This window comes from Pelodiscus sinensis, chromosome 2 (assembly GCF_052426305.1).
Source record: "Pelodiscus sinensis isolate ZL-2025 chromosome 2, ASM5242630v1, whole genome shotgun sequence".
Classification (NCBI taxonomy): Eukaryota; Metazoa; Chordata; order Testudines; family Trionychidae; genus Pelodiscus; species Pelodiscus sinensis.
In genome coordinates this window covers 243849211-243874201 of record NC_143053.1, presented here as the reverse complement: position 1 = coordinate 243874201, position 24991 = coordinate 243849211, and the positions used below count along the sequence as shown (strand labels likewise).

The window sequence follows — 24991 nt, the reverse complement described above, 5'->3', positions numbered from 1 at the left end:
TTTGGGATGGAAAAGAAACTGAGCAGATTTTGGCCACATCAAGATTGTGCTGACAACAGACAGTACCAGACAATATACCAGAAAAAACATTTGGATATATGAGAGAGACTGGTCAAGTATGATAAGCTAGATATGTGAGTCCCCATCATAGGCTGCATCTATACTATAGCCTTCTTGCGGAAAAGCATATGCAAATGAAGCGCAGTGTGGAATATCGCCACACTTTGTTTGCATAAGTAATGAGCAGCCATTTTTGCACAAGGGGCTTTTGCGCAAAAATGAGCAGTGTAGATGGCTCCTTTTTGCACCCAAAAAAACCCCCTCTTGTGCAAGAGCCGTTCTTCCTGAAAAAATAAGGGGTATTGCGTAAGAGGGGTTTTTGCACAAAAAGGAGACGTCTACATGGCTCATTTTTCGCAGAAGCCTCTTGTGCAAATATGGCTGCTCATTACTTATGCAAATAAAGCGTGGCAATATTCCATGTCATGCTTCATTTGCATATGCTTTTCTGCAAGAATGCTTCAGTATAGACGTAGCCATAGGGATGATAGTTGGAACCTTGTGGACAGATGAGATCACCCAGGGATAAAGTTTAGAGGAAAAAGAGTGGGGATCAAAGACCGAGCCCTAAGGAACTCTAATAGAAAGAGGGAAGATGAAGAGAAACTTTCAAGAGCAGTTAGAGAGGTAGGAGGAAGACCAACATGGGGGGAAGGTGAAGAAGGTTGACAAGAAAATCAGTTGTACTAAAGGCTGCAGGAAAACCGTGGATGAGGTGAATGTACTGGTTCCACAGCTCTGCCAAGAAAAGGTTGTTAGAAATCTTGGTTAAGGGTATTTTCAGTATCGTGAAGATTTGAAACTAGAGGATGAGCAGGAGAGTGAGGGAAGGGAAGAATGAAAGTGGGAGTTGTGACGATAACCTATTCAAATTGCTTAGTGGTAGCAAATAGAGAAAGCAGGTTTGGGCTTAGGTATTTCTGAAGGGTGTGGGATATGCAAAAGCTTTGATATATACTTGCCTGTAGCAAAATAGATTGTTAGGGAATAAAAACATCTTATCTGCTCCTTATAGTGGGGAATGAAATGTACCAAATGAATGTCAGATGTAAGCCAATGTTCCCTTCCTCTGTCAGCAAGCAGCCCTGAAAAGGAGTATGGTCCACCTGAAGTCCAGTTCCCAATCTACTGGTTGGTGATCATTGCCTTGGGGCAAGGGATCTACTGGTAGATCATGGTGCCTCTGACAGGTGATCCTAACTGGTTTGGCCAAGAAACTATTATCAAGTTCTGGCACTTCAACTACCCGTATCCCCACTGCTGCATATCTCCTGCCCTTTGCCTTGGAGCTGTCCCCTCTGGAGCCTCCTGCTTTCTGTGCAGAGCAAGAGAGAGAGAAGAAGGGTGCTGATGTCAAGGTGCCTCCTCTCCCACTTTGTATCCTATCTCCACAGAGCAGAGAGGGGACACAACAAGACTTGGGATGGAGTTTGCTGGCTGCTTTTGGGAGTGGTGCAGGGCCAGGACAGGGGTGAGCCTGCCTAAGCCCCACTGCACCACCACCCAGGAGCCACCTGAGGTAAGCAGTGCCCAGCTGAAGCCCACATCCCAAAAACCTACTCCAGTCATGAACCCCCTACTATACCCTCAACTACCTGCCCCAAGCTCAGCTCAGAGCCCCTCTCACACTCCTGATCCCTTAATCCAAGGCCAGAGCCTGCATTCCAACCCTCTGCCCCAGCCTGGTGAAGTGAGGGAGGATGTGGGATGGAGTGAGCAGGAGCGGGACCTCAGAGAAGGGGCACAAAGAAGGCGAGGCAAAGCAAGGCTATTTAGGTTTCAGGTAGATCTTGGATTGCACTTAAATTCAAAAAGTGATCTCATGCATAAAAAGGTTGGAGACCACTGCCCTAAGGCATAGCGTGAACCTTTCTTCCTCTGGGATGACTGAAGGAGTTCTTCTGACATAACATTGACTCTACAGGAGCAGAGTCACTCTATAGCCAGTACAGGAACTCTGTGCTTAACATTATCATTATTTTCCTGAAAAATGATACTTTGTTTCACTTAATGTTAAGTAAACCCAATTTGCTCATAAGAATTAATGTACATAGTGGAGGTTAGGATCCAGGGAAATTTTTTTCAGCAGACAGAAAGCAGTACAGGTTGAACCTCTTCAGTAAGAAATTCTCTGATCCAGCAACATCTGTGATCCTGGAGCACTCACAAGTTAAAATTGGTGCAGCGGAACCACAGATGTTGCTAGACCAGTGAGCCAGGTTGGTGACTGGGAGCGGCAACCGACTTTAGAGCTCAGTGCCTTGCGGGTGGGGGGGGCAAAGCCCAGCAGCTGGGAGCAGAGCCCGGCATTCAGGGCTGAGAGTTTGAGCCTGTCTGGAGCCTCGTGGCAGGGCAGGAAATTGGGGGCAGGTGACCTGGAGCAGGGCCTAAAGGCCAGAGGGTGGGAGGAGCAGGGCCCAGTGGCCAAGAGCAGATCCTGGAAGCCAGCAACAGAGGGGAGATCCAGCCTGTATAAACATATACAGTATACATTTTAAACGATTTTAAACAAACAATGCTCTACATACCAGTGAAGATTGTGAAGCTTGGTGAGATAGTGGAGTCATATGGTAGAACATTTCCCAGGGAATGTCTTGCTATTAAATGATGATCTAGCACTGAACTGACCCCACTTCAAGTAGTACAATGCCCTTTTAAGTACAACACTGTAGATTGGGAAGTTCAGAATCGTATCCTGCTTTTTGTGGAGATGGAGTATAGAGTGGGAAGCTCAATTGTGTGTGTGTGGGGGTGGGGGGGCTGAAGGACATCCTCACATCAGCACCCCTCTTCCCACCACACAGCAAGAAGGAGGCTCCCAAGAACAGCTCCAAGGCAGAGGGCAGAAGCAGCACAGCGGTGGGGGGTCACTGAACTTCAGATGCTTAGCTGCATACTTTACAGAGAACTGTTTGGGGAGCTGATACAGGGGGAGAATGACAGCCAGTTCTGGTTTCAAACCCCCATAAAGGCAGGCTGCTTTCCCAGAAAATCCTGAAGATAGTGGACAAAGCAGGAGGCCAAATGGCATTATAATGGAACATTGCAGAACTTTAAATGAGCATGTGCTCTAACAAAGAAGCAACATAACAAGGAAATAGCACTGACTGGGATAACATTAAGTGAGGAGATACTGTAGTCCATTCTCAGTGCTGGAATAGTCTCACATTACTTGCACCTCCCACTGTTCGTGATAGTTGACTGGGGTATCCACAACAGTTGGTCCTCAACCTCTCATTCCCACTTACATAATTGTCCTGCAGTTGGAATCCTGGCTTGACAGGATTACATATGCTTTGTCTAAGCTCCCAAAATCTTGCCTAACCCTCTGTACAATGAAACTACATTGGTTTAACTACAGGAGGGAGGGAACAGAATTGGCCAGGGAAAGATTCTTATTTAGAACAATGGTGGCAAATAGAATCAATCTGTCTGGTACCTACTAGGTAATTTTCTGGGATGGGAATACTGAAGTGTGCTTTTACACTCAAGCAAAGTGTTGTCAGAGTTGGTTGTTTTCAGATTTGGAGGAAAAACAACCTCACAACCTTGTCTCCAAGACGTGCTAGATTTAAAAGGTTTGACTTTATTTTACCCTGGAGCTGCATGTGAATTTTAGTATCCGGATTAGTATCACACCAACAGGCAACTAACTAGAAAATGAAATTGAAAAATGAATCTATTAATGTCTGTAGTTCTCTGCTCCCTCTCAGCATTGCCATCTTAGATTTCAGATCAGGATGGTGATGCTGTGAATAATGATGGCAATAGGTCAGATCTGATAAGCTGGGAAGTTATAACCAGGGCTTGACAAACCACTAATTCTACTTGCCTGTCGCTCCGTGGTCCCCATTCACCGGCTCTGCGCGCGTGCGCAGTGCCAGTCTGGCGTATGAGTGGTGTGGGGCTGGCGAGTAGCTCTTGCCACAGTTTGTCAAGCCCTGGTTATAACTCTGAGGTGTATGCAGTCAGCGGAAAGGGGGAAAGGCACAATCATTTTTCACCTACACCTTGGAAGTGGGAAGAGGGGGCAGAAGGAGAATTGTTTTGTTCCTTCACATGAGTGTTTGAAATGCTTCCTCCACCCTGTCTCATCACTGGATTTTCCTAGTACTGTCTATAAATCTGCTCTGTTCTTAAAGGTGGAAAACCTATCCTATGACTATGATTCCAGGGATATTGAAAAAAAATGTAATAATGCCTTAAGCTCCAGCATAGTTACTGAATCAAGTGCTCTGTTTTTAAAACAAAAACATCACAATTAGCATACAAAATGTTTCTTTATTAATATTGTCCACTGCTATCTTCATAAACTGTCCAGAATGGACAGATAAAGTAAAGCAGCTATTTGTTTTTAAGTAATGATATTATACTAGGTCATAATCTGAGTGAGGGGGACTACAAGGTATTCATTGTTTTACTAATCACTATTAAAGTGTTTGAATGTACGCAAGACACTTAGAAATTATTGTGTGTTTATGATATAGCCTCAGACGCCTGGCTTGCCAAAGTATGTAATAACTTTCAACACACTTATCTCTGTGTAGTATTGCCCACTAAATTAGATGGTTAACATGTTGAATTTTAGAAGACTTGTCTGAATTGGATTTATTTTTGGATTGCCAAAGGAACAAGTGTCCCATTTTCCCAGCCATACTCTCAAGGTTCCATGTAATGCTATGTTAATCTGCGTAAGGAGGAGGCTTAGGTGCAGTTAGCCATTATTACTTTTTGGTATCTATTAGGACCAGGTGGGACACAGGGAATCACTTGAGAAGAAATCAGGCTGTTCCAGTCCCCAAATAACTTTGAATAATGATGAGCCATTTTAGGCAACAATTCTGTAATTATCTTTAATCAAATATTTCCTTGCAACACATGTTTCCCAAAGTAGATCATTAGTGTAGACTCCTAGCACTGCTTTATTAAGAGTTAGGATAAAAAAGTCTTTCTCTGTCCATAAAAATACTTTTTTTTAATAATTATATATTAGTACTGCTCAGGATGGTGTAACCATATGTGCATACTCTACATTAGAATTGTATTCTAATCCCCTCCTCCCCGTTCCTTTTTCCAGTTTTAGAAGGGAAATGATTGCGCTCTGTTAATGCATCCTACTTAGCTTTCTTAGAGTGATGGCACTACCTAGTGCTCAGTCACAGTAATGGCAAGTTTCTGCAGAAGTTTTATTCAGAAGCGCTGATTCTATTTTCTGAGCCAATGCTGTATAAGTGAAAATGACATATGGGGTAATAGTTGATGAACAGTCCCATCCCATGGGCATTCTCATAGGATCAAGAATGTTCTTTTTAGAGTGTAACATTGCACATAAGGCAGAGTCCTGATCTGGTGATCCATTTGTTTTTTTCCTGAATATGACAGCCTTGTATGCTGTCACAACTGAGAATCTTTACTCTCTCCAGGAGCTCTCTCTGAGTAGAAATGGTCATCCCTGCTATTATCGCCTCAGCCTCTTCTCTGGAGTTGGAGGAGAAGAAGGCTGACCTACCAGGGGTAGTCTCTGGGGACTGAAGTTTTGAGCCAATTTTCTGTGTGAGAGTAACACTCTAGTTCATTAGTGGGGACGGAAAAACATTTTCCATCCTAATGTTTTTTAAGCCATTGCAGTTTTGCTTCTAGAATCCATTGCAAGTAATAGATTGTACCTGTGTGGTACATCCAGATATTGAAGCAGTGTGAAAGTGTTAAGGGAATAGCAGGAAAGGAAAGAGGTACAAAGGGGAAGGACAACAGAAAGGAAAGAGGTCAGACATAACAGGAGAAGAAAATACAAATATATCATGGGAAAGAATCCATGCTTTTTGTCACTCTCAGACATAAAAGTGCAGTCATCAGGATGTGATGGAACAATAACCCAAGCTAAGGGAGCTACACAAATAGAATCGGATCCACTAAAATTATTCCTGCTGTGCTTTTGCTACACTTATTGGAGAACAGGCTAGATAGCACACTCGTGTTGACGGTCATGTGTTGTTCTAGTGTAGGCAGTTTCCTGCTTTTGTCTCATAGGCTGCCATCTCTCCTAATCTGCACCATTCACAAATGCACACCAACCCAACAGGACCATTTACTTTTTGCCAAAATCTCTTCTTTTCACTTTACTTTTGCTGTCTAAATATGCCTCTAATCACTGAATTAGCTGAATTCAAAATGAGCTGGGAAACTGGAGAGATGGTTTGAGGTAAACAGGATGAAGTTTAATAAGGACAAATGCAAAGTGCTCCACTTAGGAAGGAACAATCAGTTTCACCCATACAGAATGGGAAGTAATTATTTAGGAAGGAGTACTGCTGAAAGGGATTTAGGGGTCATAGTAAACCACAAGTTAAATATGAGTCAATAGTGTGACATGGTTGCCAAAAAAACCAGATATGATTCTGGGATCCATTAAGAGGAGTGTTGTGAGCAAGACACGAGAAGTTATTCTTCTGCCCTACTCTGCGCTGATTAGGCCTCAGTTGGAGTATTGTGTCAAGTTCTGGGGACTACATTTCAAGAAAGATGTGGAGAAATTGGAGACGTTTCAGTGAAGAGCAACAAAAATGATTAAATGTCTAGAAAATATGACCTGTGAGAGAAATAATTGGGCTAGTTTAGTTTAAAAAAGAGAAGACTGAGAGGGGACATGATAGCAGTTTTCAAGTATCTAAAAGGATGTTATAAGGAGTAGACGAAAAATTATTCTCCTTGGCCTGTGAGGATTGGACAAGAAGCAATGGGCTTAAATTGCAGCAAGGGAGGTTTAGGTTGAACATTAGGAAAAACTTCCTAAATGTCAGGGTGGTTAAACACTGGAATAAATTGCCTACGAGGGGTTGTGGAATCTCCATCACTGGAGATTTAAGAGCAGATTAGACAGACACCTCTCAGGGATGATCTAGACAGTGCTTGGTCCTGCCATGAGGGTAGGGGACTGAACTCAATAACCTCTTGTGGTCTCTTCCAGTTATAGGATTCTATGAATGCCTCCTATCTGTACTTCAGTCTTTCACTCTGTGCCTAGTCTCCTTTGTCTCCCACTTCTCCCTGCTTGTTCAGGTACCTCAGAGAGGAAGCTCTGATCTGACCAGTGACTCTTACCTATTTCCCCATTGGCAGATCTTTTGCATTTAGTCACCAGACCTCTCCATTCTGGTTGCAGTGGCCCTTAATGGAGACTCCTTACTAGCTGCTTCTACAGATGCCTTAAATCTCCTTTGACCTTGGACACTTGTAAATGCAATTTTAAGGAAGGAGAAGCCAGTGTGACCAGTGCACAGGCCAATGTTAGAGAAACATGTTGGTGTAGGGAATATTCTTTTTAAAATGCCAGGGATTAGATTGGATGGCCCATTTTGTCTTGTCCAGCCTGACTGTCTGAGTCAGCGTTAAACATGAGCATTCTTTAGTCCCTGGCAGTGTTTCTTGGTGACTTTCCTGTAAAAAGATGTTTTCCCTGCAACTTGCTCACTAAAATAATACAATTGTAAACTAAAAAGTGATGACAAAATAAGCTATCTATATTAAAAGCGCCAGTGATTTTTAAACTACTGGTTATCTGTAACTTTCTCTTGCACAAGAATTCTTGATACCCAGCTCTGTGCATGAGGTATGTCTACTCTGTCCCAAAACCAAAACCTACCACCTGTGGCAGCAAATCTCAGAGTCTGAGTTATCTGATCTGGAGTCATGCTAGGGGGCTGAAAATGTAAATGGTTTGGCTTGGGTGGGGGCCTGGGCTATTTGACCCCACATCTAAAGTGCTGTTTTTAGCTCTGCAATGCGATCTCCTTGAGTGAGGGTATGTCTACACTACAAAGTTAATTCGAACTAACACACGTTAGTTCGAATTAACTTTGATAGGCGCTACACACGCGAACCGCTAGTTGGAACTTAATTCGAACTAGCGGAGCGCTTAATTCGAACTAGGTAAACCTCATTCCACGAGGACTAACGCCTAGTTCGAATTAAGTAGTTCGAATTAAGGGCTGTGTAGCCCCTTAATTCGAACTAGTGGGAGGCTATCCCTCCCCAGATTTCCCTGGTGGCCACTCTGGGCACCACCAGGGAAACTCGTCTGCCCCCCTCCCGGCCCCGGAGCCCTTAAAGGGGCACGGGCTGGCTACGGTGCCCGTGCCAGGTGCAAGCCTGCCAGCACCCAGCCAGCAGACCCTGCACCTGGCACGGCTCGAGCCAGCCACCCGCTGCCACCCAGCCCTTCGCCTCTTCCCGGGACTAGGCTGGTGGCTCCCGGGAGCCTGCCCAGGTCCGCAAGAGGCGGGCGCCCGCCTGGTCTAGTGCAGACATCGTGGACCTCATCCACGACCTCTGCACTAGGCACAGGAAAGTGGCCGTCTAGGGCAGGATAGCTGCCAGCCTGGCCACCCACGAGCAGGTTTGCATGAAATTCAAGGTGGTCCAGTGAGACCCCCGACCCTGAGCCCTGAGCTTAGAATGGCCGTACTGGGTCAGACCAAAGGTCCATCTAGCCCAGTAACCTGTCTGCCAACAGCGGCCAACACTAGGGATCCTGGAGGGGATGGACCGAAGACAACCCTCTATCTCTGAGGCAGCAAGTTTGGGCTGAGGGGGGGGGGGAGTTGACTAGTCGACTAGACGTTAACATCCCTACTCTCCACTTCTCATTATACCACCTGCATTGATTGATTTGAAATGGAGCTGTTCCTGTCACCTCCAACACCCTTCATTATCACACAGCTTCCAATTCTTTGGACACAGGGTTTTTACCGCTTTATGTTTCTGGGGCTCAGGGTATTTCATCCCATGGTCGCTATGGGTCTGACAGATAAAAGAAGAATCTACTGAAAAATATCAACATATGTAGTTCAAGCTTTCAGGTTTATCCTTGTTAGCCTGAATTCACTTTTCTTCAACAGAGTATTGGTCACGTAGGCTTACCCGTTGAAACAATTCTGATTGTCAAGCAGTACTAAACTATAGCAATCAACAGTGATCTCTTAAGTTATAACTCAGTCTTAACTATAACAGCACCACCACTCCATTATAGTACCCAGGTGCTTTCTGTGGTACATTTGGAACTGTGTCATCATCTTTTACCTCCAGCTGTTGTTGTTATACAGCTTTGGAAAAAGGACAGCTTCTACTGAAATTTCTCAGGGGTCAGAGCTCTTATCCTCTGCACCCTTAATGAGAAAGCATGCATGAGAGTATATAGAACTACAACACCTCTGTCATCTGAACTGAATTGGCTGGTCACCCCTCCTCAGGTTTTCCAAATTTAATCTCCTCTTCCTCTTCTGTCTCTCATAGATCGCTTTATGAAAGAAGGCCGGGGCAGGAAATAAATGAGCAGGATTGGAAAGTGATTTCGATTCCCATTTGGGGGTAATTTTGTGTGTATTTCCAGTTGTCATCGCATTGTAGTAGGTCCTTGTGACATAACCTGCTCTGCCTCATCTGGATATGTTGTAGTGGCAAATTCTTTGTGCAGAAATGAATCCAGGAGGAGGTCCTTTATCCTCTGCTGTCTCATCCTACTAGACCAAGTTACCCAAATGAAGGGCATGTTCCTTGAAATTTGATTTTCTTTTCAACACCTAACATCAGAAGAAATCTACTGCTTGAATCTAGAGGTTGCTGAAGCGTGACTGGACTTCTTGTGTAGCTCAGTGCAGCAGTTGTTAAGCCATACAGGAGGTGCAGCTGCAGAATCAGCCTGCCATTGAGTGAAAGCACCTCACTGCCTTAAATTAAAGGAGCTGACACAGCAGACTTGAAAGTCTGTTTTGTCCTTATTGGTTGATTCCCCTGACTATGTAAAATTTGCTTGGTGTTTTTGTGAGACCTTTAGATAACTGGTAGTTTATGGATTGTACTCCTGGAGAGGTATATGTAATGTTCTGGAGGTACAACGCAGATCAGCTTTTGATTGTGTTACAGATTGTCCTGTAACCCTAAATGCCTTAAACTGTTCTGCTCCCGTAGCTCCTTTTCTGACACTCCCAGCCAGCATGTAAGCATGTACTGAGTGTTGGTATGTTTCCAGAAACTCTGACTCTGGTAGCCTGCTCATCATACCAGAGCCCCACACTCATCTCCACCAGCCTGAGTTTCTATTAGCCCCAAAACACCCATTGTCCCAAATTTCCTTGAAAAAATCTGCACTGAGATGGTCAGCCCTCTCAAATATTCAGCAAAGCAATATGATCTGTCGCTCCTTTAAAAAGACAAAAGCACATCAGCTTGTTGCTTTAATTGGAGTTAATTGATTCACGTCAAACAGTGCAGAGTTGATTTAGAATAAAAGTAAAACAAGATTTACAAAAGGGAGGTTGTAAGTGGGTTCAAGTTAAATAGATAAAGGCAGAAATGGTAACCACGAAAATGCCTTTTAGTGACACAGGCCTTGTCTATACGTACAACACTGCAGCAACGCAACTGTTCCGATGCAGCTGTGCCACTGCAGTGCTTCTGGTGAAGACACTGTGCTGATGGGAGAAAGTTCTCCCATCAGCATAAAAAACCCACCTGCATGAGTGTCATAAGTGCTTATCTTAATTAACTTATGTCGCTCATGAGGGTGGAATATTCACACCCCTGAGCGACATAAGTTTTGCAAACATAGCCTGTAGTGTAGACATAGTCTAAGACTTGACTTAACTTAAGCTACAGCCTTGTTACAGTGTAGATTTCTTATTTTTTCCAGCCATGGCTGACTTTTTGAGTCAGGACTTCACATGAAAGTATAAGGTATTTGTTTTCCTTAATCTCCTAGGTAAAAGATCATTGCCCTGAGCAGGTTTCTTGCCCTATATTCAGTTCCTAGAGATGTCAATCTCCTTCACTGTAGGACCCATCTTTCTTAGCTTGCAAGCACGCTGGTCACTTTTATTTGTCCAGTGACGAATGCCAAGATGCCATCTTCTCTCTCCTTGTATCTTACCAAATCACTCTCTTGTCCCCATACTCTTGATGACCTCATGCTGTTCTTTCTTTTCTGTGGACTTACCATCCCCTGCTGATTTATATGTAATGATATTGCCACTGGTTTTGGTCATACCTTGTGTAATTTCATTGCAGACAGATAAATAGCTGCCTTTCCTCCTGTCTGGGAGCGAACCTGTTTCTTCCCTGTATTTAGTCAAGTCTATAAAGCATATTAAAGCATAATATCAGTAAGTATCCATATTTCCTCAGTGTTAATGCTTTCATTTCACAGTGATATTCATCACCTGTATGTCATTATTTTTCAGAAAAGACCTTAGTTGTTGAGGATGATAATACAGAAATGTTCTATACAATCAGTTGACTCAAACACTTATCATTCGAAATTGAGACTCTGGCAAGAGGCTGTCTCCCCGCCTCGCTTAGGTTGATAATTTTGTTTTATCTTTTACACAAATGTACCTTAATTGTCTTAATCAGTGAATTATTAGTTTTCCGATTATACATTACATGCCCTCTTTTGGTCATATATCATGATAATATTTTGTTAGGTGTGATGAATGTGTCATATGACAGGAATTGCTGACATATTCTAATATACCACAGATGAGTCCCAGTATGGCACTCCAGGAAAACATTATCCTATATTGTTTGTATGATGGAGGAATTTTAGAACTGAGCTTTTACTTATTTTATGAATATATATGCCTGTTTTGAAAAGTAGACACACAATAGATAAATAGTACAAAGAAGGGTATCTTGATGGTCTTATCTACCATTTCTTATTATGTAAGATAATACAGTTCTTCTCAAAATACTCACCAGATTTAAAACCACTGCAGGGAATTATTTTGCTCCAGCATTCCTGTAAACAAAGAAAATGTTGTTTAGACGTGAATGTTTTAAACTTTAATCTCTGGTTAAGCTAGCTAGCATAAGATTGTAAGCACAATTACTGTGCTTTAGCATATAAAGTGATTGCCAGCTGAAGTTTGCCAGAAAAAATTGCCTCATGATATTTTACATAGTAGTACTAGAAGGCTGTCCCCCACTTACTATGCTCATCAACCCCCCTCACTCTGGGGGTAGGTGTGTGGCCAGGGGGCAGGAGTGGGCTGGGGACAGGGGTCTTAGTGGAAGGGTAGAGTAATGGAACTGGGTGTGTGAGGTCTTGGGAGTGTGGGGTCTTGTCCAAGAGGGTGTTTGAAGGGGTTGGGAGTGCAGGATCTTGGCTGAGAGTGTATGTGAGAGGGCTGGGGATTCAAGGTCTCAGCTGAGGGAGGGGAGGCTGCACAGTTCCCGACCCCATCTCCCTTATGAGGAGAGAGGGTGGGAGATCACTTGGTTCCAGCCCACCGGAATACCAGGGAGGGAGGGTGAAGGTGGGGGCGCTGTGGGACACAGAATGACATGATGATGTGTCAGTCATCCCACAGGAAAAGTTTTTTTTATATATATATATATATATAGATTATATGTAGTTTATATATGTTGTGGAGGCATCATGTCTTATTGATGACCAGACTGAGAGCATCTCTTACCATAATGGCAATTCTTACATTTTCTTTTTGAAATGTCATATTGTAGACATAGGAAGCACTTACGAGAAAAGTGAGATGATTCCATGTAGACTTGGCTGCTTCTTCGAGGGGTGTCTCTGTGGGTGCTCCTCAGTGTTGGGTCATCCTGGTGCCTCAGACTGGAGTTTTCTTGAGCAGTGGTCAGCCAGACCGCGCATGCGCGGCACACGCCTCACGGCATTCACGCTCTTTTGATCTCTCACGCGGTGCAGCTTCCGCCAGTTCCTTTTTGACCCCCCCGTGGTTGCAGACAGAGCAAGCCTTCTCTCCTTAGACAAATCCTGTTAGGAATAGAATAGATAGTTTTTAGTCTTTGTATTTAGTTAAAATTATAGTTCTTATAGTTCTAGTTATTATAGTTCGTTTTTATTAATTTAAAAAAAAGTTCATTAGCTTTAGTCCATCGTACAATTAGCCATGCCGGGCTCTCCCAATTTTAAGAAGTATGCCACATGCTGTGACGCCATGCTAGCTTTGGACAGTCATGCCAAGTGTATCAAGTGCCTCGGCGAGGCTCATGTGTCTCAAATGTGTGCACTGTGCCAAGTTGATGGTTAGTGCACGTAAGGACAGGGAGATGAGATAAAAAATGTTTTTATTCAACAAGGTGCGTCAGCTGCCGGAGCATTCTCATACATTTTCCACTCTGCAGTCTCCTAGGGTGGAGAAAAGAAAGGCCATTTCACCACAGTCAGCTCCAGCTGGGTCTTTACCTTTAGTGTGAGTGAGTGTTGCTGATAAGCCGGGCACGTCAGGCTCAATGATAAGTTGCTTTTAGAGCCGAAATCGCGACAAAAATCTACAACGGTTCCATCAACGGTCATAATGGTCTGCCGGTCGGCATCGCTGGTGACAGCACTGGTTATAACGGTACTGACAACATCAGCACCTTCCGCATCGGAACGGTCAGCAAACATACCAACGACCTTGGCACTCGACCTCGGCACCAGACACACATATGCCAACCAGCGTGGCACCTACAATGGCATGGGCATCTTTGGCATCATATGTCTTGTCCAGCGCTCCGATGCCAAAGAAAGCACCCCACAAATCCACCTCAGTGAGATCAATGAGCCAGGAACTGCTAACGTTGTCACTAACAACAGATAACAGGGGTCGCATCCCACATGAACAAGCTAGGCACCATGTGCCTAGGTACCATTTATCACCATCCCCTTATACAGGATACCTATCTCACTCTCCTCCTCCTTCTCCTCCTTCAAGAGCATCACCACGCTCACCCGTTCCCCACACCTACCGACACATCATCAGATGTACTACAGGAGCGGTATGTCATCTTGGCATGTTTCACTGGTGCAAATTTACCACAGACAGAACAGTCCACCATACTACAGGTATTTTCTCGGCATGATTCAACTCATCATCGCTATCATCACTCTGAATACAGCTAACCTTGCTGTCAGTCACCCGACTTCCTGTGCTCCTAGTTTCCCCGCAGCCTTCACATACTCAGACAGTAGTAATGTCGCCACCTAACACTCCCTCTACAGCTCATCAGTCGAAACTGGAGGAAGGTCAACTCTCCAAGGTATAAGAACATCCACCAGATGTATCACCAACCCATCAGTTGTCATCATTCCCTGACAACGCGGTCATACCTGGTGACTAGTCCCCTCCTGACGACCTGAGGCCATTTCAGGAGCTTTTCAAAAGTGTGGCTGCATCTCAGGACATTACATTAACTGAGGCTATGTCTACGCTATAGAGTCTTTTTCAGAAAAATGGCCGTTTTTCTGAAAAAACTTCACTAACATCCACACTGCAATCGTGTTGCTTGGAAAAAAAAATTGAAAGAACAGAGGCGTTTTTCTGACATTGGTAAACCTCTTTCTATGAGGAAGAAGCCTTTTTCTGAAAGAGCTCTTTGGGAAAAAGACATCTGTGGATGGGGAAGAGGGAGTTCTTTTGAAAGAAGAGGAAAAAGCACAGGTGCCCTGGTGGCCACTCCATCCATAGTAATCACAGCTTAAATGCAAAATAGCGTCCACCCTGAATGGATGCTATCTTTCGAAAAAGCAGATCGCTTTTTTGATGCGCTTTGGCAGTGTGTATGCTCTCTTTTAGAAGAAGTTTTTTTGGAAGATTTCTTCCAGAAAAGCTTCTTTTGAACAAAGCCTTCAGTCTCGATGTAGCCTGAGGTACCTGAGAATCATCACAGGCTCCTCAAAAATCTCCTGCCCTCACAACAGGGAAAAGTTGCAATCCCCAGAGACAACGCCATCATGGAGGCTGCCGATGAGATATGGCAGACTCCAGCTTCGGCACCTTCAACTAACAAAAGGGATGACAAAATATATTTTGTCCCTCTAAAGGGAGCTGATTTCTTATTTTCCCACCCTCAACCAAGTTCTTTAGTCATTGACACTGCTCAACACTGAGCCAAATTGCCACAATACAAAAAATGACGGATAAAGATAATAAACGTATGGACCTGTTTGAGAGAGAACTATATTCTTTGGCCACTGTACTCCTGCATGTAGAAAACTATGCAGCGCTGTTCTCCAATCACAACTTTGATAACTACACAAAGTTGACTCCTCTCTCAGAATACCTGCCGGACTCCAGAAGACCCATATTAAAATTCATAGTTAAGGAGGACTGTACCGCCTCCAGAACAGCACTCCAAATAGCGCTTCATGTTACTGACACAGCAGCCAGAGATACTGCAACATCAGTAGTTATGAGGAGAGCCTTCTGGTGACAATCTTCAGGGGTCTGTCATGAGCAACAGTCGAAGGTGGAAGATCTTCCTTTTGGCAAGCAAAAATTATTTGCTGAAAAGACGGATGACGTGCTGCATTCCAGCAAAGACTCTAGAACAACATTGCGCACACTTAGGATGTATACTCCCCCATTCTGCCGTAAATGATACACTCCATAACAAAAGCAGTGGGAGTTCTCTTTCGATCAGTCAAAGAGCAAAGAACGCCCACAGAGGAGACACCCACAGGGTGTTCATAATACTGGCAACCAGGTGAACAAGCACAGATTTGACCTGTTGGTCGAAGGTCTGCAAAATCTCATCTCACCTGAAACATCAGATCGGATTGTTGGGTCCTTGAAATAATATCAGGATACACCATCCCTTTTACTTCACTTCCTCCCACCTCCCCATCCCTCTTCAGGGACCCCTCTCATGAAGACTTATTAAAACAGGAGATACACTGACTGCTCAGCCTAGGTACAGTGTAGATAGTACCAGAGGACTTCAGAGCAAGGGGTTCTACTCCCATTACTTTCTCACACCAAAAAACACAGGAGAAGGGCGGCCTATTTTGGATCTCCGCAAATTGAATTGGTATCTTCGAAAGTAACTATTCAAAATGGTTACCCTAGCTTCAATAATCCCTGTGTTAGAGAAGGGAGACTGGTTTGTAGTCCTCGACCTGCAGGATGCCTATTTTCACATAACTATTCACTCTGCCCGCAGACCGTTCCTATCTTTCGTGGTGGGCACAGATTCCTATCAATACCGAATACTACCATTCAGCCTTTCTTCAGCACCCAGAGTGTTTTCAAAGACGTTAGCCATTGTTGCAACCTAACTTCACAGACAAGCCGTGATTATTTTTCCATGCTTCGACGATTGGTTGGTAAAAGGCCTATCAGAAGTGGAGACACAGCGAATGGCGGCAACAACCAAGCAGACATTCAATCTCTTGGGTCTTATACTCAATGCACAAAAGTCAACACTACAACCTACACGAACTCTAGAATTCATAGGTGCCAAGCTAGATTCCGTATCTGCAAGAGTGTACTTCCCTATACAGAGATTCTAAGCAGTCCAAGAACTGGTTACTACTGTTACTGTCAGCTCTACAGTTCCCATATCACCTGTCTCCAACTTATGGGTCACATGGCTGCTATAGCCTATGTGGTCGACCACTCTTGTTTACATCTTCGATTTCTTCAACACTGGCTTGCGATGGTATATGCCCATTACAAGAGACAAGTGCACAGACTGGTCTCCTCTCCATCTCAAGTCTTAAAGTCTCTTGCATGGTGGACCAATCCCTGCAATCTTCTAGCAGGTGTTCCATTTCATTGAGACCAACCATCTGTATGTATAACTACAGATACGTCCCTCATCGAATGGGGAGCTCACATGAGTGCTAGGTCAATACAAGGACGATGGACCACAGAAGAGACTACTTTACATATCTATTTATTAGAATTCAGAGCTGTGTTCAATGCATGCAAGCATTTTGTTCCACACATTCAAGGCAAAAACATCAGAATATTGATCGACAGCATATCAACAATATACTACGTAAATCATCAGGGAGGTGCCCATTCTCATGCTTTATGCACAGAGGCAGTCCGCTTATGGAACTGGTGCATACGAAACAAAATCACACTTGTAGCTTCATACTTACCAGGAGTAAACAATGTAACAGCAGACACTTTGCCCTGGACCACGAATGGGAGCTGCACCTTTGGGTCCTCCAATCCATCTTCCAACGATGGGGTCCACCAGAAATCAACCTATTCGCTTCTTACATAAACAAGAAATGTCACCATTACTGCTCCCGAGCAGGCATCGTACCAGGGTCTGTAGGAGATGCTTTTCTTCTCAGTTAGAAGGGCCCCCTCTTATATGCGTTTTCCCCCATCCCACTCATTTCCAAGGTATTGGAGAAGATCACCAGAGACAGAGCGATGATTATTCTCATAGCACCATTTTGGGCATGACAGATATGGTTCCCTTGTCTGTAACTGATGTCTCCTCAGCCTCCTTACCATCTTCCATTTTGCCCCGATCTTCTAATTCAGAACAGAGGAACCTTACTTTACCCGCAGACACATCTTCTCCACCCAACAGCATGGTTCATTGTTGATTCCACCAGAAAGATGGTTCATTGTTGATTCCACCAGAAAGATCAAGTAAAACAGGTACTTTTGCACAGCAGAAAACAATCTACCCGAACCACTTACCTTCAAAAGTGGTGTAGGTTCCTTTCTTGGTGCTCTAACAAGCATTTAGACCCCAGCACAGCACCATTACATACAGTTTTGGACTACGTACTGTCCCTCAAGGATGCTGGATTTAACCCTCTCCTCTTTAAAGGTGTCTATCAGCTATCACTGCCTTTCATCGACCAGTTGAGAGGTGGTCAGTTTTCACTCACCCCATCGCAGAGATTTATAAAAGGTCTTTCCAACTTATATCTGCGACACTGACTACCACTGCCGTCATGAAACTTATAAATGGTTCTGGACACTCTTACCCATGCACCTTTCGAACCTCTAGCTTATTTGTCCACTGGCTATGATGACACTAAAGGTACTTTTTCTGCTGGCAATCACTTCTGCCCGCAGAGTCAGTGAGTTAGCAGCCTTGATGGAGGTTCCACCGTACACTGTTTTTAAGAGAGACAATGTAGTACTACATCCACATCCTGACTTTCACAAAAACAAACCTATCGTACTCCATTCTACCCTAAGCCGCATTCAACGACGAAGGATGCAATATCTAATTTATTAGATGTATGCAGAGCTCTTGCATTCTAAATAGATAGGACCCAATCTTTCCACAAGTCAGATCGTTTGCTCATTTCTACAGAGGACCACGATAAAGGATATCCGCTATCATAATGTATCTCCAAACTCATAGTCCCCTGCATTACACAATGTTATATTTTAAGGAATAAACCGCTACCTCAAACACCTAGAGCATATTCGACAAGAGTGGAGGCGAATTCTACAGCTTTTCTCCACGGGGTTCCCCTCAAGGACATCTGCAGAGTGGTTACATGGTCCACCAATGACACTTTCATGAAGCACTATGCAATCTTGCAGGCTCAAGCAAAAGACACTATCGTGGTCTCCACGGTCCTATCGACCGCTGTCAAATCATAAATCCAAGGCCCACCTACTGCTTATACTGAGTACTGCTACACAATCACCTATAGTGGAGCACCCCCGTGAACACCACTCGAAGAAGAGGAAGTTACTCACCTTGGCTCAGGAACGACAGTTCTTCAAGATGTGTCCCCCGATGGGTGCTCCACTACCTGGCCCTCCCCATCTTGGATTCTTTCCTTAATATATTCCGGATACCGGGGCAGGCTTGAGGAACTGATAGGAGCCAGTCCACAAGAGAGATCAAATGTGCGCTAACGACTCAAGGCATGTCCCACACATGTACAGTCTGGCTGACCACTGCTCAAGAAAACTCCAATCTGCGGTTCAGGGATGACCCGACACCTACAATGGAGCACCCACGGGGACACACATCTCTTCTGCCTGCTTGGATTCCAGGGTTCAAAGGGTCAGTCCTATCTGAGGAATTGAGGAGAATTTTTAGAAGCTTGTAAACCTTCCACACACTGAATGTGTACTCAAGTGGCAGTATTTTCTCCATTAAGGGAAAATTAAAATATCTTTTTCTGCCAAGGCCCAGTTACTGTGTGAATTACTTTCTTTCCCAGGTCTTTGTATTCCTGTCTTTATTTTTTCCTCTATTTTTGGCAGTGATATCCCAGATCATGATCAAGAAACAGCAGACAGCCTCTATGTTCTGAGGTATAGGGTTCTGAAGCATAAAGAGCTTGTCTTCTGCCCAGCCTGTCGTCTGCGTAGCCAGCTTTCACCTAATTATTTGATGGTGATAGACAAACTTTGGTTTCAAGCAGGAGGTTTCGCAGCCTTAAATGTATTGTATCTCCATCTAGGCCAGGGGTGTCCAAACTTTTTTCAAAGAGGGCCAGATTTGAAGAAGTGAACATGCGTGAGGGCCGGGTCGGAGGCGGGCGGAGAGCGCAGGGCACGCCGGCCTCCCGGCGGCTTGGGGGCAGGGCGAACCCGCAGCCGAGCGGGGGAGCGGGGCTGCGGCCGTGCCCTACAGGGCAGGCTCTAGGACCGCGGAGGCCATGGGCGGCGGCGGCGCGGCCGGAAGCGGCGCGCTGGGCGCGCCAGTTCAAAAGAGCGCCGGGGAGCCAGGAGAGGGGGAGGAAGCGGGGGCCGTATTAAATCAGAACACGGGCCGCAATTGGCCTGCGGGCCGGACTTTGGACATGCCTGATCTAGGCTGATAGGATCCAGGTCTCTGGGCTATCTGTGTTTTATTTTGGAAACAACGTGACACGTTTGCTGTCCTTATACTTGTTTTCATGCAGGCAGGCGCCACTAAAGCAAAAGCCTCATGAATTATGTTCTCTGTTGAGAACATAATTTTATTAAAAATCCTTTCTAGGAATAGCAGGGTAGTGTGTAAAAAGAAACTAAGTTTTTAAATTGTACTTGATTGATATATTGTATTAGTTGTGCAGAGATGGTAAGTTGTAAATAGATGTAGTATAGTGAAACATAAATAGGCATTGAGGCTTCATAGGGTGGGTAACTATTGTGTTTATATGTGCAAGATATTACTGTATAAAGGAGAAACATACGAACACGTACAATTTAAAGGCTGGGGGGGAGTTACATTAAAAAGAAAATACATGGGTAAGTAAGTGGAACTGACAATTATGATATGCTACTTAGGATATTCTGTACAACTCCACTAAATAATAAATAAGGAGGGAGGGATTTTTAATAGTGATATGGACAAGTCTAGATAAATTTGTATAGCCAATGCTGAAATTAACTTTCATGTGAGGTTATTAGAATAGATGTGAGTGATACATACACCAACTATTATGAGAAGGAGTTATATAGGTTAGTAATGGTTATTTTTAATAGGGAGACAAAACTAAGGCTATTACATTGAATATTATAGCAATGTAACTATGATATAAATTATTAATTGTGTGTGTATTTCTGTAGCACCTGTATTTGGAATCCAAAAAGCAGAAGCTGGTAAAGTAAGTTTAAGGATAGCAGTCTTTTACAAAATTATTGGATTTCAGACTTCATAGTATAATTGTTTTTTTAAATACTGTAAGAATTGATCCTGCATTTTTCTTGTGCAAAATTCAGTTTTATTCAGCATATCACTGCTAGCTTCAGTAGGAGCATGACCAGCCTAAGTTTGTGTATCACTCGACATTAAATGTATGGAAGATAATGCAGTAGATTAATATGATAACATGTCATCTGTTGAAATTTCGGCTTAAATGCAGTTCAGGTCACAACTCAAAACGGTTCAATAGAACATTTTCCCTAGTTGGCATTAATTTGTTTCTTACAACTCATAGTGACTAAGAAAATTTTCTAACTCAAGGCGAGAATAAAGGGTCAACACTAAGAGTCAGAATTGCATGCAGACATGTACCTGCACTGTGTGTGGCTGTTGCCCACTGGTCCTCAAACTGTGGGGCATACCCCATCACTTCCCCGGGGGTCACAGAGGAACATTTGGGAGGATGTGGCAGGGCCCATGCACGCCTCAGAGGGGGCAAGGAAAGGAGCACCCATAAGCCCCCAAATCCTTTCCAATCCCACCCCAGCCACAGCTCCCACCCTGGCTCCCAGCTGCTGCCCCCAGCTCCCAACTACGTCTCTTAGGGGATGCAACCAAAAAACGTTGGGGACCACTGCTATAGTCAGTAGCAACAGTCCTTAATTTCCTAAGCAGAAAGTTTATAGTTTACGAAAGACAAACTGAAAAAATTATATTACCCTGAAATTAGAACATAATTGATTCTTTTAACAAGTTTTTATTGGTGAATTGAACAGTCCTCACAAAGTACTTTTTTTTAAGGTAAAACAAATAGTTAAAACTAAAATGCTTCATATTTCCTGTCTGTAAGAGAGTTTGGAATAGCTGTTTAAAGCTATGGTATTGCATATGCCAAAGAGTTTAGTTTAAATATTGACCTAGTTTATTTTTGTCCTCACTAGAATAATTATTTTTTGATCGAAAGGAAGCCTACAACTGTGTTTTATGAACCACTTATTGTCTTACAATGAGCAGTCCTGTGGCACCTTAAAGACTAACAAATATAATATATCATATCATGAGCTTTTGTGGGTAATATCCTGGTTGAAAGTGTCAGCATTTAATATCATGCTGAACTATATGTTGAGTGATTTTTCAGCTAATGTTAAAAAAAAACAAAACAAACCTGAAAAATGCTAGTTTGAAACAATCTTGCATCATTTTTACTATAGTGCTAAATTAGGTACAGCAAATGTTAATTTTTGTTCAAGCTGTTTGGTTTGAATTAAGATCCTTTCACTAACATGTTTTATTTAAGATCTAACACTCTTTAATTTTTAGTAAAAGAAATTAGATCTGTTTTGCTAAATTATGCTTTTGTTTGGCAGTCTTTAGTTTTATGTTGCCAGTTCATCTTCAGTATGCCCCGTTAGCTTTTATACAGTTAGTGGTCATGTACACTATTGTATATACAATGTAACATGACAGAAAATAAAAGGAAGACTGTTTTAGCTTGAGAGGTTTTTGTTTACCTTTCAAAAATATTTGGACCAGGACAAATTTAGACCACGTTGTAAATGGGCACAAATCAGCCTTGGTATAATGAATTTAATTAACCAATAAAATCTATATTCTGTCTAATAAAATTACATTTTAAAGTCCTTAATTAGAGTCATAGCATATTAGGACTGGAGGGGATCTTGAGAGAAACCTGCCTTCATGGCAGGACCAAATATTGTCCTCGTGTATCATGTTTAGTTGCCTTGACAATAAGTAATATTTTGTAGCTAGAACTAACATTGGAAAAAAGTTCTGATTGCAATTATTGAAACTGTAATTGGTGTGGAAATACAACTCACAATATTTCCTAAGGAACTTGAACAAATCAAGCACTTGGAGGCAAAGTTAGACCTGATATAAGTGGATACAATTTTCTCTGTAACATTTCATTGCCACAATATTGCATATTTGCAGCTGAAATGAACATTGTTTTTCCATATTAGTCCTTTTCCATATTAGTCCTATCTTGAAAATGGCACTTTGACCTCCACGCCAATAAGTAATATCAAAAATAATTTATACATTTTTAAAATGGATGTTTCTCAGTGCAAATGCACAATACAGCAGCTTAAAAATCATGGACAAGCTGTGATAGAATTGCCAAACCTTTTTGTCAACAGAATTTACAGTCTCACTTTAAAGGTAAATCACATGCCATAAGATTATTTTGTAATTCTTTCTAATTCTATTTGCTGGAGTATAGATTTCCCTGGCTAATTAATGTACCCTCTATCAAGATTCTGTCTCTAGTCAGTCTCCTTTTATTGCCCTATTTAAATTATGGAGGCAGCTTGCTCAAAATAATTTCAGTGTTAAAGGAAGAGGGGCTGTAAACTTACTGCTTAATCAGTTTTTGGCTTTGGGCATCTCAGTTAGGTTTGTGGAATGATACATCAGTAGTTATTGTGCAAAATTGTTCCGTACCTAAATTCAGATTCTTCTTTTTTCCTCCCTTCAATTGATTGTGACAGGAAGCTGGAGCCTAAAGCAATGGGAGAATGTCCTGCAGTAGTTGAAAGAGAAACACCTAACATTGTTGTGAGTTACAGGCAGTGCCCGACTTACGCGGATCCGACTTATGTCGGATCCGCACTTACGAACGGGGCTTTTCTCGCCCCAGAGCTCGCGGGCGGCGGGACCGCCCAGAGCGCAGCGGTCCTGCCACGGCGTCCTCCGGGGCGAGAAAAGCTGCTCCGGGTCTCCCTGGTGTGCTGGTGGGGACTCCCCAGCACAGCAGGGATACCTGAGCAAAGCCGCACAGGTGGCGGACCACGCTGCCCGTGCGGCTTTGCTCCTTTGCCCCGGAGCAAAGCCGCACAGGCGGCGGGGTCCCCCGCCTCTGCGGCTTTGCTCCTGTCTCCCTGCTGTGCTGGGGGGGCATCCCCCCCAGCACAGCAGGGAGACCCGAGCAAAGCCGCACAGGCGGCGGAACCCCGCTGCCCATGCGGCTTTGCTCCTTTGCCCCAGAGCAAAGCCGCAGAGGCGGTGGGGTCCCTCTGCGGCTTTGCTCTTGTCTCCCTGCTGTGCTGGGGGGGACAGCAGGGAGACAAGAGCAAAGCCGCACAGGCGGTGGGGTCCTTCTGCGGCTTTGCTCTTGTCTCCCTGCTGTGCTGGGGGGGAGTCCCCCCCAGCACAGCGGGGAGACCTGAGCAAAGCCGCAGAGGCGGGGGGACCTCTGCGCCTCTGCGGCTTTGCTCAGGTCTCCCTGGTCTGCTGGGGGGAGGGGGCGCAGCTAGTGCGCCGCCCCCCTTCCCCCCAGCAGACCAGGCTTTTGTTACGGGACGCCTGGGGTAGAGCAGCTGGGGTGCTGCTGGGTTGGTCCTGCGGGGACCTACCCGGCAGCGCCCCAGCTGTTCTGTCCCAGGAGTCCAGATTCAACCGCTGTTGAAACTGATCAGCGGCTGATTCCAGGAAGCAGGGGGCAGAGCAACTCTGCCTAGGGCTTCCTGTAGTCAGCTGCTGATCAGTTTCAGCAGCGGCTGAATCTGGAGCCAGTTCCGACTTACATACAAATTCAACTTAACAACAAACCTATAGTCCCTATCTTGTATGTAACCCGGGGATTGTATGTATTAGTAAAAGGGCTGAAGATTGTTCAGGCAAGGAAAGAGAGCAGCAAATGACACAGGAGGACTTGCGAAGTGCAGCTGGTGGGACGTATCCCCATTTTCCTTTTTCACTGACATTGGTTGATTGTACTCTTAAGTATTTCATCCCTTCAGTGAGCTAAGCACGTTTTTTTCTTGTTAAACTGCCATATTCTGTGACAAGTGACACAGGAACAGGGTTTGCTCCTCTTGATCTGATTATACTAATTATTTTATCAACTACTTCATCAGTCTGATTTTTCAAATGTTTGCTGTAGTTTGCCTTAGTACACCTAAACACCCTCTGTTATTGAGTATGCAAGAACAAGTGATAAATTTGAAAGTATTTTGAAAGTCTTTTTCTAATCTGGATAATAAGGTGATGTTCAGAAAGTAAATTTTTAGAACAGCATCTAGTATAATAATCATAGTACAGACACCACTAAGGAGGAAGTGAGAAGCAGAAGCTTTTGCAGCTCCTCATCTAGTCCAGTGGATACTGTCTAGGAGACTGGAGCTCATTTGCAAAAACTACTCATCAGATGTGTGGCACTTGATTTCTATGATTGCATTCTTATCTGTAAAAATGGGATGATGGTATATACCAATCTTGCAAAGAGTTTTACTGACAAAAATTATATCTATATAATACTGTGTGTTTAGGTTTGAAAAGGTTCCCTCTTGTACTGAAGAGTTTGCTAGCTTCTGAGTTGTGATAACTTAGTAATGTACTTTTATCATTGTGATAGACTGTACCAAGTCAGTACAATACAAACTAGATAAGCTGGCACCCAGTAGGTTTGCTAAATCATATTTTTGGGAAAGGAGCATGGGGGAGTTATTTAGGATATTGTTTTCAGATACACTTATTAGACTGCTCCAATTAAAATATTCTGTTCCTAAATGTTTGAAACTTAGTGTTCCAATTGTTCTGC

The 24991-nt window shown here is 43.8% G+C and overlaps 1 protein-coding gene across 6 annotated transcripts in view; it reads left to right on the top strand.

Moving 5' to 3' along the window:
* The window catches only part of RBM33 (RNA binding motif protein 33), a 171348-nt gene that overhangs the window by 124614 nt on the left and 21743 nt on the right, over window positions 1–24991 (top strand). Inside the window, exon 19 of one of the 6 annotated variants that reach the window (XM_075922762.2) lies at window positions 1455–1579. The exons of the other annotated variants lie outside the window; for them this stretch is intronic. Coding sequence (XP_075778877.1) covers window positions 1455–1535 — 81 coding nt within the window. The 3' untranslated portion in view covers window positions 1536–1579. The remainder of the gene's footprint in view (window positions 1–1454; window positions 1580–24991) is intronic. 6 annotated transcript variants of the gene reach the window in all.